Source organism: Delphinus delphis, chromosome 15 (genome assembly GCF_949987515.2).
Source record: "Delphinus delphis chromosome 15, mDelDel1.2, whole genome shotgun sequence".
In the NCBI taxonomy this organism is placed as follows: Eukaryota; Metazoa; Chordata; class Mammalia; order Artiodactyla; family Delphinidae; genus Delphinus; species Delphinus delphis.
Window position 1 is genome coordinate 14493105 of NC_082697.1, and position 16297 is coordinate 14509401.

The 16297-nt window shown below is 55.4% G+C and overlaps 1 protein-coding gene across 1 annotated transcript in view; it reads right to left on the bottom strand.

The window, feature by feature from the left end:
- Window positions 1–222: 222 nt before the first annotated feature.
- SLC12A5 (solute carrier family 12 member 5) overlaps window positions 223–16297 on the bottom strand; it is a 30565-nt gene continuing 14490 nt past the window's right edge. The window contains exons 12-26 of the mRNA XM_060030704.1: window positions 14815–14989; window positions 14122–14240; window positions 13712–13810; window positions 12681–12800; window positions 12226–12330; window positions 10513–10681; window positions 7915–8110; window positions 6914–7083; window positions 6127–6258; window positions 5116–5223; window positions 4074–4196; window positions 3783–3982; window positions 3427–3441; window positions 3031–3164; window positions 223–2820 (exon numbers count right to left, since the gene is read on the bottom strand). Coding sequence (XP_059886687.1) covers window positions 2729–2820; window positions 3031–3164; window positions 3427–3441; window positions 3783–3982; window positions 4074–4196; window positions 5116–5223; window positions 6127–6258; window positions 6914–7083; window positions 7915–8110; window positions 10513–10681; window positions 12226–12330; window positions 12681–12800; window positions 13712–13810; window positions 14122–14240; window positions 14815–14989 — 1957 coding nt within the window. The 3' untranslated portion in view covers window positions 223–2728. The remainder of the gene's footprint in view (window positions 2821–3030; window positions 3165–3426; window positions 3442–3782; window positions 3983–4073; window positions 4197–5115; window positions 5224–6126; window positions 6259–6913; window positions 7084–7914; window positions 8111–10512; window positions 10682–12225; window positions 12331–12680; window positions 12801–13711; window positions 13811–14121; window positions 14241–14814; window positions 14990–16297) is intronic.

Genomic DNA, 16297 nt, shown 5'->3' on the forward strand with positions numbered 1-16297 from the left:
ATAGGAGATGTGGGTGCAATGCCCCTGCTGCCAGTGCCTTTGTCCCTCTAGGACAGGGCCCCAGAACTATCAGTACACTAGGCAACCCGCCTGGAGTGGTGGTCAGTGTTTCTGATTAAGAGTCTAGGGTCCTCCTGGAGGGCCACCTTTTAACACCCCTCTTCCCACCTACTAATTCTTCCCCCTGGAGTGTCCAAACAGCACACCTCAGGCTGTGAAGGGTATAATAAAATTATTTTTATTGCATTTTGTGCAGATGGGAGTCTAAAAAATTAATACATAAAAGCTATAAAGCATTAAATGGGAGCATTCAACAATAAAGGAAAGAACCAACCCTCTCCTTTTCATATTGGCACAGAGAACACAAGATCAATACTGAGGCAGAATGCGGAATACTGAAACACATGGAAAGTTAAAGGCAGGCCTAATAATAGTAATAAATACTCTTGATTTGGTTTGCAACCTCTCCTATTTACAAGGGTGTTCAACTTCATTGCATTGCCCTGCACATAGATCGTCTAAAACAAAAGCAACACTAGTTATCACTACAAGGCTATTGAAATATTGCACTCAGAATAAAAGTCACTTGAATGGACATGAAACATCTAGCTACATGATTATAAAGATAATTTGATGAGTGACGTGTGATAACGTTCATAACAAATATTGCACATGTAGCACAGAAAACTTGGGGTTTTGTTGTGGGATGTCTGTTTTCATCAACCGAAACTGCTCTTGCCAACCAGACAGTCTAGGCCCAGATAGTGCAACTTTGGTTCCCTAACTGATGTTAATATACCCCCTTTCCCTTCTACCTAGCCCACCACTTCAGCCCAGGAGTGCTCAGGACCCCAGAAGGCTAGACCCAGCTGCGTCTGTCAGAGGGAGGTTCTTTGGAGGATGAGCGTGGGGAGTGCTGGTGTCTGATACCTCCGACTTCTGATTACTACCCGGAAGAATCTATCCAGCCCCCTGATCAAATTTCAGAGGGGCCTTGGCCTAACCGGCAGACATCCAAACCTACCTCCAGCCACACCTGGCCCAGTCTAGGTGGCACCAGCTCCAGCTCTGCCTTGGGCTCAAAGGAAAGGAGGTGGTGAGGTCAGGAGTACCCAGTAGCCTCAGCTCTGGGAGGTGGGCAGGATGTCTAACTAGATGCAAAGTTCAGGGCCCTGGGGCTGAAGGTACTGTACCCAGTCCCAGAGGGCGCTGGAACGAGCATGCAGTGCCTGCCGCCCTTAGTAAGGTGCCCTGGGGGAAGGGAGCCCGGCCAATGCGGTTTCCCTAAGGGTAGAGGGCACCTGCAACCGGGCTGGTGGAGCAGAAGCGCCAAGGACTGGTGTTGGAGAAGCCAAAGGCCTTGGCTCCTAGTTGGAGGAGGGCAGAGAGGCGCTAAGAACAAAGCACATAGCGACTCCAGCCCTCCCCCACGCCCAGGTGCCTGGGAGACGCAGCTAGAGGCAGCGAGGCCGGGCCCCGGGACGCGGAGAAGGCGGCTGGGTCCCCGAGGCCAGAGCTGCCAGATGGACACAGAGGAGGGAGCATCAGGGACAGCGCTGGGGCCTCCCCGGTGAGTCCGGCCCCCAACCCAGAACCGCCCCCGCCTCCCTCATCTGTCCCAGGGAGGAAACTCCAGGGGAAGGGACGCCCTCCAGCTCCCCGATTTCAGTCTTTGGCGAAGAGCCATGGGATAGGAGGAGCAGGCGACAAGCCGATTGAGGAGAGCTGCCTGCTCCCCCAGCGAAGGCACCGGGGCGGGGCTTCCTCGGTGGGGCGAGGGCCTCTCTCGGTTTCTCTTCCTTGAGGAGCGCCCCTCCCCTATCCTGGCCCCAGCTTGCATAAGAGCCGATGAGAAGAGGCTGTGCCCGTCTCTGCAGCCACAGTGGAAGCTCACTCCGCTGGGAGGCGAATCCAGGAAAAGCTGGACACTTGTCTCACTTCGTCTCCGAGAAGAACTAGAGGGAAGGGTCGGAAGCCAAGGGCGCGAGGAAAGGGTGAGGAGACGTCGAGGGGGTGTCGAGGGACCACGACTCCCGCCTGGGCCTAAAGCACTTTTGCTCTCAAAACTCTCGGACGTCAAGGAAAACCCAGCCTCCCGAGGCCTCCGCCTTCCCTGGGCGCCCCCAGCGGGAGAGCTCGACAGTGGCGAGAAGAGAAGTCCGTTGCGCTTCTAGTCACAGAAATATGGGGACGTTAAAAATACACGCGATGTCTCCTGTACACTATGTATAGGCTCGGCCGGCCGGCGCCTACGGCCGCGCGAAGACAAGTGACGTAGACGGCGGAGCGCAGCCTCCCCACCCCGCGCCCTCCGGGCCGCCGGGGGAGGGGTGCAGAGCGAGGACGGGGCGGGGCGCGGGAAGAGAGGGAAAGGGCCGCGCGGACTACCGGGGGTCCTCAAAGCCCCAGCTCCGCTCCTCTCTGCGCCTCCTCCGACCTTTATTGCAGCGTCTCCTCCGGCGGGGCGAGGCCGGGCTTAGAAAAAGGGCAGCCGGGGCCGACAGGGCGACGCGCCAACGGGGCGCTCGGGGCTCTGGTCTCCGCGCGGGGCGGTCCTCTCCGAGTCAGCCCCGACCGACGTGGCCTCCGGGCTTCAGGCAGCGGGGAAGGGGGCCAGGGCGCGGGCACAGGGTCTGTATGTAAACGGTGACAGCGGCGGGGGGCGCGGCGAGGGCTCCGGGGCCGCGCGGGCCGGACGCGCTCGGGCCCGGGTGGCAGGTCCTGGCTCTCAGGAGTAGATGGTGATGACCTCGCGGCCGCCGCCGCGGACCAGCATCACCCGGTCCAGGTGCTCGGTGAGGACCTCGAGGAACTCCATGTCTGAGCGCCCGTCAAGGAGAAAGACCGTCCCCTTCCCTCCCGTTGGAATTAGGGCCGCGCGTGTTGGGCGCCAGGGGAACGCTGGGTTCGCGTCCCTGTTCACGGTGCTGATTCTGAAGCAGACCCGTCTCAACTCTTCCTTCCCAGGGCCAGGACCTAAGTCCCCTGACATCCACCTCCCGCTTCCTCCCAATTTTAAGCCCAGGATACAATTTTCGTCACCGTTGCGGTTGCGGGGAGGCCCTGGCATGTTGAGCAAAACAAGCTTGGCGTCCCGGGATTTCTTGACGATGACCTCGTTCAGCCGCACAGCGGTGTGCATGCGCCGCACGTTGGACTGGTTCCTGAGGGAGGGACGGAGGGAGGCACGTACGGCTGGGAGAAGGGAGAGTTGGATCCAGTCTCTCTTCCAGCCCCCCCACCCCAGCACTGGGCTGCTGGGATCTAGTCCTTGCAAGCCAGGGACCACCAACCCTAGACTTCTCCAAGCTGGGCTATTCAGAGACCCCAGAGGTCAGGGGCACAAACTGAGGGTTCATGGTGGAGTGAGAAGAGGAGGGACCCTGGCCAACCTAGGTGAGAAGTTAAAAATTCTGAAGCACTTACAAGTTCTCCCACTCCCTTCGGGAAACATAAGAGAAGCAAAGAGAGGAAGAAAAAGAGGGGTCAGAAAAAGCAGGAGAAGCTGAGGACTACCTGAGCCACCATCAACCACCCTGTGTGCAAACTGGTCCCGCTCTCCCAGCCCCCCAGGCTTCGCCTTTCCACTGCCTGCCCCAGGGAGTTCTGACCCTTAGCAATCAAGCCCAATCTGAGTCCTCAGATGGGGAAACCAAGACAAGGTCTGGGCGGGGTCTTCCGACTACCAGGCCAGGACCCCTTCTGCTCATTTGCTCTGCCATGGGGAGCAAGGACCCTGTAGGCTCACCCCAGACCCTAGCCCTTAGCCCCCAGGCCCATACGGCTTCATGCTGAAGAAGTCCTTGATGCCCTCTGAGGAGACAGGACTGGGGCCCTTGTTCTTCTCTGCCACAGATTTGTCCTTGGTCCAGGTGAGATGCACTTTCTCTGGATCTGCCTCGCCCTCCCGTTCGGGCTCCTCCCCCGGGGATGGTGAGCTGCTGGGGCAGCTGGGAGCACTCTGGTCATGGATCAGCTGCACCTGAGGGATAAAAGAAGGGACAACATGTGACTCCTTTGGAGGCCAAAGTTCCTGCTCGCACTGGCTGGAGCCAAACCACCCCGCTGCATACCTCCTCTTCCGGCTTCTCCTCGCTGTCACCAGCTGTCTCTTCTGGGACGTTGAGGCGAAGCCGAGTGTTGGCTGGATTCTTTCTCCGGATTGAGCCCCGAGACTCATCTGTGATACTCTGGATCTAGGGAGTGACACATGTTGGTGCCAGCTCTGCTGGAAATCACTACCCATGCCCGCCCTGCAAAGAGCTACCCCCAGAGCTGATGTTCAGCCAGGATGTGCACTTTCGGGATCCCTACCAGTTGTTAAACTATTGCAATGCTTCCACATCAAATAGCTATTGCCGCCACTGACCTGGCCACTCCAACCCCTCTCCAGGACCCCTGACCTCCCCACTATCCAGCAACCAAAGGGTTAACACCTGGTCCAGCTGGGCTCTACCTTAGCACTATGGTCCAGTGCCAGTTCTGATTGGTCATAGCACATGCCATTTCTTACAATTTTACTGTCACCCACCTCCAAGATCTCTTCTGTCCCCAACCCCCAGGGTACCATAGCTCATTTCCCCAAGGACCCCACTCCCTGGGGTGGGGCTTTCATTCAAATGCCAGAGGGCCAGTGGTCCCACATTACCCACACTGGGGAGATCTTACACCCATACCCCATGAGAGCTCATCATTGTTACCCCTGAGAACCCAGTTGGAGGTTTGCCCCCAACTCTCATCATCAGCTGCATCCTGAAATATCCATCTGTTACCCACTCTCTAAGCCTCTCGAAGGGTCTGTCACATAATCCCTTGTCCCCCACACTGGCAGCCCACGCCCCTGAGGAATCATCCATACATATTTAACATCCACTATTCTCCCTTGGGCCCCAGAAGTCACATAGTGAGCGGAAGATCTGTCACGCATGCCAAAGCCCCTCTGCATCCTGGCTGGGAGGCTTGAGAGATGCAGCCGCTGTGTGTACCCCTGCTGCTGGGGAACCCAGTGCCAGAAGGTGGCAGTGCCAATGGCCAGGAGTGGGCCATCCCAAACCTGTGCACGCCCAGAGCTGGCAGCAGCTTGAGACTCTCCGAGCCCAGCCAGGGCAACCTCACCTCCCTCTCCCGCTCATTCTTGGTTAAATGCATCTGCTTGAGGATCTGGGAACGCTGCTCCATCACCAGCGTCTTCTCGTAGGTGTAAGCGGAGATGTCGCTTTCATGCTGTGGGCAGGCAGGGGTGGAGATGGGGTGGAGGAGGGGAAAGGGGGGGAAAGTACGAGCTTCGGTGCAAGGCCAAGGGGAGGGAGGCAGGCCCCCTTCTTTCTGCCAACCTAGGGTTTCCCTATCCAATGACCTAGTTTAATCAACAGTTGTGGGAGGCAAGGACGAAGCAGAGGGCGATGCTCTTTGGAGGCAATGCGGCTCATTCCCTCCTCAGCCAAGCACAGGACTGGGCGAATGAATGGGTGAATTAATGAATGAGTGGATTAATTAATTACCTGGGTGAATGGAGATGGGGGAGAAATATAAAAAGGAACACAGAGATGAATGAATTTTGTACATGGATGAATGGATGAGTGAGTGAATAAATACATTAATGGATATGTGGGTGGATTAATGAATACACAGAGAGATGGGTAAATGGATAAATAAGCTGAGAGAAATGGACAGACAAGAGGCTGTAGCATGTAAGTGCGAGGAGCATGGACTCTAGAGCCAGTCTGCTTGGGGTTGAATCCTGGCCCTGCCACTTAGTGTGTGTTCGGGGCAAATTACTTAACCTTTCTGTGCCTCAACTGCCTAATCTGTAAAATGGAAATGCTGATAATTGTATCTATTTCATTGATTGCTGTGAGAAGTAATATACATAAAGTGCATAGTACAGTGCCTCACACGTAGTAAGCATTATTAGACATGGCTATTCTTACGAACGAGAGGAGGGTGTATGGATGGATGGATGGATGGGCTCTCAGGTGAATACGTGAGAGGCTAAAAAGTGGATGCAGGGAAGGGATCCAGCATCACAAGCTGATGGGAGTTGGAGTTCCCCATTTGGTTCTGGGGCCAAAGGGAAAGAGTCCAGAAGGGATTCCAAAACGTCAGAGGTGGCTCCTGGGGACTCACCATCTCCACCACTTCGACCTCCGCGGTGATACGTAAATGGTACAGAAATGTGGTCAAATCCTTCTTCATCTGGATGCTATTGTCGTCCATCTGGGCCACAGTGAAGATTCGCATCTTGCACTTCCGCCAGACCTGGAGTGGTGAAGGGGACCCAGAAAGGTCCAGCCCAGGTGCAGTGCGGAGACCCAGGGCCAGAACGTAGACAGGACCCTGTCCCTCACCCTTCCCACGCACCTTCCCACACATACATGCAGCCCCCCAGTCCTCTATCTCAGCGGCCACTCCCTACAAAAACGCCTCTGCGGGGCTTCCCTGGTGGCGCAGTGGTTGAGAGTCCGCCTGCCGATGCAGGGGACACGGGTTCGTGCCCTGGTCCGGGAGGATCCTACATGCCGCGCAGCGGCTGGGCCCGTGAGCCATGGCCGCTGAGCCTGCGCGTCCGGAGCCTGTGCTCCACAACGGGAGAGGCCACAACAGTGAGAGGACCGTGTACCGCAAACAAAAAAAAAAAAAAAAAAAAAAAAGTTTTGAAAAACGCCTCTGCGTAGATGAGGGTCCCCTCATTAAAGCATCACTCGATTGAGTTAAACATTGCTCTCCTTTATAGTTCAAGGACATCTGCAAGGGGAGACACCTTCAGTTCCAAGCACCTCAGAATTAAGGAGGGGATTGGAGCCCTTTCCCAGGAGCTCACGTGGAGGCTGGCCCCTTCCGGAGCCCAGAAACCCCGCCCATGGATGTGGGCGCGAGCACGCGCGGACGCTCACTCACGCACACGCATGCGCACCTTGTGGTGCCGCAGCAGGAAGGGCAGCAGCATGAGCATGCCACCGTCGTGCACAATCCACCAGACGTCGATGCTGCCCTCCGAGAAGCGCTCCGGGTTACCAGGAAACATGGAAACGTTCTTGGTGACCAGCAGAGCCAGGTGACCGGCCGTGGTTTCCCGGACCAGCTCTGGAGGAGACCAAAGAGATGGCCAGACGGTAAAACAGTGACCCTGGTCCCCTTCTGGCACCCAGCACCCCACCCCCACCCCATCCCGCCTTGGTCTTGGGCTGAGGAGTCAGAAAAACCCCACCTACCTGGGCCTCATCGCTTGTTTGAATTTGGGGAAGCCTCTCTGGGCCTCCGTTTCCCCACCGTTCAAGTGGTGATAACAACACCTGCCCTTTCTGATTAAGAACTCGACCATGCAGGGCTCACTTAATCCTCCCAACCACCTTCTAACTAGGATCTACCGGTAAAGCCGCCTCAGGGTTTACCAGCTGCGTGACCTTAATCTCTCCGTGCCTCAGTTTCACACCAATAAAATGGAGACAGCAATGCCTAGCCCTCACAGGCCTGCTGAGAGAATGAGAGAAAGCCTCCACTTGTCTGGCACACAGAACACAGTCTGTAAGTGTTAGTTATTGTATTACTTAGTACCCACTACTACCAAGGCATCTGATGCCCAGAGAGGGTGAGGCACTTGTGAACAGTCACACAGCGAGGAAGGGCCAGAGGGGAGATGTAGACCCGGGCCTCAGCGACTTCAAAGCTGTAGCTCTTCCCACTCCCTGCACTGTCTTCCTGCCAGCGTTGTGAACCCTGCCGGAGCCAAGACTGTCTCCTCCACACCTGAGTCCCTGGGCTCCCCGCACAGTGCCTGGCACATGGGAGGCTTTGAACGCCATCACCTGCATATGCCGACTCCATACCTGTTACGCCTGGGAAATGATCCCCAGGCCCAAAGAAGGACCCCACACACACCCAGCCCTCTACCACCCCAAGCCCACACAGCTTTACCAATGAAGTTCCTCCACGTCTGATGAGCTTCCTTCTGCCGCCAGTTTCGGGGCCAGCCAACAAGCACGGTGTTGTGCTGCAGCCCCCCGAGGCCCCCGGACTGAATCAGGTGGGACACGCCATCTCGCAGGTTGGAGGAGATCACTACCTGGCAGAAGCCCTTCACCTTCTCTGCCTCCATCAGGCGCCGGATGGACTGCGGGGAGGGGAGGGCTCTGAAAAGGACTAGCCTCAGGCCTCCCTAGCCCTGCCCAGCCCCTTGCAGCCTCCCTAGCCCCCATCTCTCCCCGCCATCAACCCTCCATTCCTGAAGCTCAGCTCTGAGCATGTCGGCCTCTGGCACCCCATCACCTATGGCCCCCGTTCCCCGCTGCTCAGTCAGAGCTCTTCATGTTGGGACACCACGCTTCCCACCGCCCTGCCGTTGCTCACACAGTCCCCCTGCAAGCTCTCACCCACCACCCAGAGCCCCTCCCCGGCCGACCCCATTGTCCATGACACTCTGCCTGGCCCAACTCAACCATCACCTTCCTCAGACACCACCCGTCCACCCAAACCACGATGAAACTGGGCCCCTCTGCATAGCCAGACAATTTGGTTTTTAACAGTTTTTAAAAGTCAGCATGACAGTAAGCATTTAAAACGCACATTCAATCTGCACAATGAGGGAAGTGTTCTATTACTCTCACTTTATAAGTAAGGAAATTGAGGCTCAGAGAAATTAAGACTTGCTTCAGGCCATACAGATAATGGATGTTACTGTAGAAGTTCAAGTCCAGGGGTCTGACTCCATCCTTCACACTCTTAACCAAGCCTCTGATGTCAAACAGAAAGGACTCCTGGGCTTCCCTGGTGGCGCAGTAGTTAAGAATCCCCCTGCCAATGCAGGGGACATGGGTTCGAGCCCTGGTCCGGGAAGATCCCACATGCCGCGGAGCAACTAAGCCCATGGGCCACAACTACTGAGCCTGCGCTCTAGAGCCCATGAGCCATAACTACTGAGCCTGAATGCCACAACTACTGAAGCCCACGCGCCTAGAGCCCATGCTCCGCCACAAGAGAAGCCACCGCAATGAGAAGCCCACGCACCGCAACGAAGAGTAGCCCCCGCTCGCCGCAACCAGAGAAAGCCCGCGCACAGCAACAAAGACCGAACGCAGCCAAAAATAAAAAAGAGAGAGAAAAAAAAAAGAGAGGGCTCCTATTTCTATCTCTGCCCCCGCCTGTTTAATTCAGCATGCAGTGGCTGAGAATGCGCTGTGCACCGGGCCAGGCCCCAGGGGAGATGGAGAGGCACAAGACCAAACCCCAGCCCTCAAGCTGGTCACAGGCTGGTGGGGAAGACAGAACGTACACAGAAGGCTCTCAAGCCCACCTGAGGTTGACAGGTGCTACGTTAGAGTTAATAACTGCAGAGCAATGTTGGGCAAATCACCTCCCTCTATGAGCCTCAGATTTCTCATCAGTCAAATGGGCATCGTGACAGCTACCTCGTCCAGGAAGAGGGTGGATGACATAACATGATGCGAGTAGAGCTTAGTATATACAGCCTGAGAGATCCTAAACACTCAACACGTTCTATTGCTCTGCAGTTATTCACTCTAACCTCGGACGGGTTTAGAGCCTTCTGTGTGTGTTCTATCTTCCCCACCAGCCTGTGACCACCTTGAGGGCTGAGATTTGGTCATCTACCTCTCCACGTCCCCCGGGGCCTAGCCTGGTGCCTGGTACACAGCACATTTGCAGCCACTGCAAGTTGAATTAAATGGACCAGTGGAGGCCTCCAGCCCAGGGCCCTGACAGATCAGTGTGAACGGCCCAGTGAGGCAGAAACAGCAACTGTCGCAAGCCATTAGGTGTGTCCCTCCCCCTCTCATCTCACCTCCCTCAGGCCCCCTTTCCTCTCTCCACTTTTAGCCATGGCCCCAAGAGGAGAGAGACCTGAATCGCCGACAGAACCCACTTCCTCTGTCACCCACCAGACACCTGTTAATGACGCTTAATGCAGAGCCCAGCTGCCCCAGCCCACACTGGCTGTGTACACTGCTCTGTGGACATGGACCAGGGGATTAGAACAAGAGCAGGTGACCCAGAGTCAGGGACCCGGGTTCAAATCCTGACTATGCTTCCAGCCACCTTTGTGACTTCCAGCAAGCTGCTTTCCGTCTCTGGGCCTCTGTTTCTCCCTGGGCCAAACAGGGGTATTCACCCTGCCGACTCCACTTGGTGTGGGGACCAAAAGGGTCCACCTATGTGAAAACGCTTTAAAAGATTTATGCTTCGGCAGGTGGAGAAGGGGTCTAGCAGTTTTAATGTGAGTCTCTGTTTTCTGTCCTTAAACAAATGACCTGACTTCTCTAAGCCTCAGTTTCCTTATCCATAAAATGGGCACTTCCGGCTCTGATCGTCTTTGGTTCTGCGAGTTGGATTCTAAGGAACTCACTTGCTGAGCCCTTGGACTCCTCTTCTAAGGAAGAGGACAGAAAAGCCTGAGCTCCAGCTGATGGCAAAGGTGGCAGGAGGGAAAGTGGAAAGGAGCAAGGACTGCCTTCCTGAGTGCTGCATCCTTCCGCCCTCCCCACCAGGGCCTCTACTTACCTCCTCCGCCCGCTGGGCCTGGGGATGGTTGTCCAGAAAGGTGCCCTCAAGGACAGAGCCCACAATGGTCAGGCCCTTCCCTGCCTTGAGCTGGGAGGTCAGCGAGAGCAGCTGTGGATGTGCCACGTTCTGGTCTTGGTCCACACGCACCAGCACCAGCAGCTGTGGCCTGAAGAGGGTGCAAGGTCACATGATCCATCCACCACCTACCCAACCGCCATAAACTCATACACCCGTACGCCATACGCTGGTGAGTTCACTAACCACACGACCTCCATACTCCTGTCCACCTATACACCCACCACCCACCCATCCACCTACACATCCATCCATCCATTGCCTTGAGTATCAAGACATCCAACCATCTCCCACACATCTATCCATCTACCCACCCATCCATCTCTCCATCTACCTCACTCACCCATGTTTCCATCCACGCCCCCACCCATTTTATCCTTCAGTTATCCACTCATATCCATGTTAATTTACCTACACATCCTTCTACCGCCATCCATTCACACATTCACCTATTCACCCCACCACCCTCCCATACATATACACATTCAGCCATCTACCCATTGATTTATCTGTTCATTTCCTTATTCATTTAGCCACTGCAGCCAGCCAGCCACCATCAATTTAATAGCTTTCTCTAAACACCTACTCTGGGCTAGACCCTGTGCTAAGCATTTGAGGATTCACAGACAAATTATGCAAAGCCCCAGTCTCTGGAAGCCCAGTTTAGTAGACATCAGCAAGGACAAGCCAACGATGTCCTAGGCATAGTTCAGGGTTCCAGGCCTTACTCTTAGCAAAACGAACCTGAGGGAGAAGAAGGAGGGATTGGCCTTGCAGAGCAATTAGTTAGAAAGCACCCTGGGGGGCTTCCCTGGTGGCGCAGTGGTTGAGAATCTGCCTGCCAATGCAGGGGACACGGGTTCGAGCCCTGGTCTGGGAGGATCCCACATGCCGCAGAGCAACTGGGCCCGTGCGCCACAATTACTGAGCCTGTGCGTCTGGAGCCTGTGCTCCGCAGCAAGAGAGGCCGCGACAGTGAGAGGCCCGCACACCGCGATGAAGAGTGGCCCCCACTCGCCACAACTGGAGAGAGCCCTCGCACAGAAACGAAGACCCAACACAGCCAAAACTAAATAAATAAATTTTTTTTAAAAAAGCACCCTGGGCTGAGAGGCAGGAGGTGAAGATTCTGGGTCCAGTTCTGCCTTCCATGACCCCTGAGACCTTCTCTAGGCCCTGACTGTCACGTGAATAAAATGGAGATTGTTATTCATCTAGAGATTTCTAAGAGGCCCCATAACTCTCAAGGTGGAAGATTCACCTCTCCCAGAGCAAATGCTACACGATACTGCGTTTACCTGTCTGTGCGCATGCCTTGTCCACGGAACTGTGAGCTCACTACATCCCCAGAGACAGGAAGGGGGCAGGGCATAGATCACACGTTCGTATATTTTTTCTAACACATGATGGAATGAATGGATGGATGGATAGATGGTCAGGAGACTGGCCTGGCGGGTGGGGTTTCGGAGAACAAATGTCTGGAACTCAGCTCAGCCTCGGTGTTGTAGGTGGGAAGGGTTCAGACAAGGCTGAACACCACTCAGCAACCCCAAAACAAAGCAAGCGGGGTGGGTTGGGCCCTGCTCCCTGCCTCTCCCCCCGCTGAGCCCTCACGCTTGTGCCTCCACCACTGACCTCCAGTTCTTGGTGTGCGGGGGCCCTTCCTCTAGGCGTAACAGGGCGTAGCGAGCCGCACTGAGAGACAGGCCTCGGATGCCATCGCCCCACTCCTTCTCCGCCCTGGGGCCGGGAAGGGGGATCGCAAGAGGCAAAAGCCAAGGAGAGTCAGGGAGAGCCGTCCACCCCGAAGTGGCCACCCCAGCACAGAGCCGTCTATCTCAGGCTCAGAAAGGAGGTCGCTCCTGCCACCTCCATTTCTCAAAGCTTCAGCCCCTCCCTCTGCTCCTGTTCCGTCTCTCCCCATCCCATCCCATCCCCCTTTGCCCTCCACTCTAGTGCCACCTTCTCCCACTTCCTGCCTCATCTCCCCGACCGCCCCACCCCCGAGCACTCATCACCCCTCTCTCTCCCCTCCTCACCTCCTCCCATCCCTCAGTCTCGCCCAGCCCTCCCCACTTCCCCGCGCTTACCCACGGTACTCGATATACTTGTAGATGAGCCCAGCAATGAGCATGGCCACCAAGGCATAATACCAGGAGCAGATGAACATGAGGGCCAGGCAGAGGCTCATGCCCAGGAACGAGAGTGTCCTGGACAGGGGGAGGAAGGGCCAGCCTCTGAGCCCTGGTGGGGCTGTCACTGGTGCCTGGGCTCAGACAGCAGGAGTTAGATGGGGCGGGGCATGGGCAAGACCGGGGAGGCTACAGCCAGGTCTAGGGGAAATCACACCGTCATCTCCATGAGCACCACGGGGACGTGGGGCCTCTGGATGAACGAGCAGCCAGGGCACCTCCCCTCGCCCCACCCAACTCCTAAGTCACCACCCTGCCCTGTCCCAGTGCCTTAGACCCTGCCAGACCGCCCTGCCAGGGAGGTTCTGAGGCAGGAGTGTCTGGAGAAAGTTGGAGGCAAGATCTCCCAGGAGGAATGTGACCCCAGGGAAGAGGTGACTGGCACAGCAGTAGCACTGAGATGGGGGGCAGGCAGCCTGGGTTCTGGGCCAGGTGTACCATAGTCTTGCTGGGTGGCCTTAGGCCACCTTTCCCTATTGGAGCCTCCGTTTCCCTTTGGTAGAACAAGCATGATCATTCCTGCCCTGTCTGCCCCACAGGCCTATTGTGAAGATAAGGAGCCGTCAAGGAAAATGATCAGAAGTCCAGCCCCCGTAAGGAGCATCTTCCGTGCACCAAGCAGTGTAATGCTTACAAGGGCCTATGAGGTAGGTGCAGTTATTGTCCCATTTCACAGCTGAGGAAACTGAGGTTTCCTTGTCAAGACTGGAAGGTGTTGCACACTATTGACAGGAGAGGGATTCTGGCTGAGACCGTTTATACAGTGTTGTGTTATTACTTGTGATTATAAGGAGACCTTCTCCAGGACTTTTCTCATGCTAGTTGTGAAAAGTGGAGTTTGGGATCCTTAGACCTGGAGGGGATGGGCTGGGGTGAGGGGGAGAGGAGAGGACGGTCCTCTGGGGCAGGGAGGGGGAACGGGCACCCACCAGTGGTAATAGCGAAAGCGTGGCCGCCAGTTGGGCGTCCTCAGCAGCGTCTGTACCGCACAGGCCAGGTTCACAAACATGTAGCACATCAGAAAGAACCTAGAACACGGAAAGGTCCCAGGAGAGACAGAGATGCAAGGGGAGACAGTCAGAAGCACAGGGAGAGACAGGAAAGGGAGAAAGAAACTGCGGAGATGGCCAAGTCATCGGCTTAGGAAGAGGTTCAAAGGCCAAATCCCCTTACAACATGCCCTGGTGCATGTGGGGGTGAATCTCCGTATAACAAAGGACAGGTTTCTACGACAGTGGGACTGTTAAAGTGTTTGGGTGGGCTGTCCAGGGTCACAGCTGAAGGACCCAGGTAGAGAGACCCCCAGAGATGATGGGGAGGGCAAGAGGCCAGCACGCACATAGAGAGGATGGGGGCGACCTCGTCCAGGGACGCAATGAGGATGCCAATCTCGCAGATGCAGGCGGTGAGAAGCAAGGCCCACGTTGGCTCTCCGTTGGCTTTGCCGTGGCCGAAAACCTGAGGACAGAGCAACCATCACAGGGGGCTGAGACCTTAGGACTTCTTGTGTCTCTGTTCCAGTCTTGGAGACCAGTACGGCAGAGGCAGGGAGAGGATGCTGTATTTCTCATCCTTTAAATGTACCCAAGGGGATACCAGGTTTTTGCTGTATCTTGCCCACTCTGACATTGGTACCCCAGTGCAGTGCAGTTCAAATGATCCCTGAAGGGGAAAAGGACACATGGATGAGGAGCTGCAGGGGGCCAGCAAGCAGCCATGACTGAGTTTACCATAAATCTTTTTTTTTTTTAAGTACCACAGAGAGCACCCTCCTCTTACTTGCCCTTTGGCTGCCTCCCTGAGTCCCTGCCCAATCACGAGGCCAAAGGAGGACCATTCATTTTCCCCCTAAGCGTGGACAACCCTGCCCAAAGAGATGGCCCTGATGTTGGGCCCAAAGGCACACCCGTTCTTCTTAGTGGCGGCACAGAGCAGCAGGGCCCTGCTCCCTGGGTAGCCGCCCTGGGCAGGGGCCTGGCTGGCTGGTGTAGGCGGTGGACTGCTGTCCCCACACCCTGCCCCTGCCGCTGACCTGCAGGAAGGGCACTATGCCATCGCGGGAGATGGCCTGCAGCAGGCGTGGAGCCCCCGTGAGGCTCTGCAGCCCAGCCCCGCAGGTGGAGAAGAAGGATCCGATGACGATAACCCAGGGGGACGGCCAGGCCAGGGTGCCCACCACCAGGTTGCCATTCACAGCTTCGCCAAACCTGGAATGAAGCAGCAAAGGGACAAGAGATGCTGGGTGAGCACCGCCACCTGGATTTCCAAGGTCTCCCGCACAAACTGCGGGACCAACTGTACGTCCACTATGAGGCTAGGCTGTGCAGGGGAGAGGGGACAGACAAAGCCCCTGATGACCTGGGCACTTTCTGTCTGTGTGACCTTGGGCGAGACAGTCAACCTCTCTGTGCCTCAAATTCTTCAGCTGTAAAGTGCGGATCGTTATAAACCTATCTCATACAATTGGTGGGACGAATAAGGAGATAGCATATGTAAGATACTTGGCACAGTGCCTGCTACGTGGTACTAAGAGTGACACTATTTTTTTTTATTGAGGTGTAGTTGATATTCAAGATTATTTAAGTTTCAGGTGTACAACATGGTGGTTCACAATTTTTAGAAGTTGTACTCCACTTATAGTTATAAAATATTTGCTGTATTCCATGTGCTGAACAATATATCCTTGTAGCTTATTTATTTTGTACATAGTAGTTTCTACCTTTTAATCGCCTGCCCTTATCTCGCCCCTCCCCCCAATAGTGATTCCAGTACGAGGTCAATTGTGTGATACTGTGTCATCCTGGGCAGATGTCTCAAACTATTAGAACCTCAGTGTCTCCATCTGAAAACTGGGGGTTCTGGCCTCATCGTGTAGTGATGGTATGTGGTGTGAGGATCAAGAAAAGCATTTTCGAACAATGACACTGTCTTCAAATGGAAGATGCTGCCTCAGTAGGTAGAGAGAGCCCTGTCCCTTCAGTGTGCAAGCAAAGGTACACTCAGATGGGCCGTTGCTAAAGGACTTCAAGAAGCAGATGAAAGATTATCCTGAATGACCTGCCGAATCCCTTGCAATCTTGTGGGAGGTCTGCGATGAAATGAAATGAGATAAATGGAGGTTAAGTTGCCCTAAAAGCTAATAGGTGTAATATATGCGAATTGCCCATTTGGCCAGGTCACCTCCCTACTTAAAATCCTTCAGGGTTTCCCCCATTTTTTATAAAGTAAAGCTCCAGTTTCCTGGTGCCAAAACCCAGGCGTCCAGGACTGGCCCTAGCCTAGGTCTCCAGCCTCATGTCCCCACTTCCTGGAAGCCAGAATGGCGCCTCGGAAACTGACTTCTGTGACAGGACCTCCTGTCTCACCCCGCTGGTCGTGTGTGCACACACCCTCCAGAGCTGTGTGCTCCAGAAGCTCTGAATGCTTACAGCCACTAGTACCTACATGCGTGCGCGCGCACACGCGGCTCTGGGTCCCCTCTACTTTGGCCATGCTGTTCCCACTGCCTGGAGTGC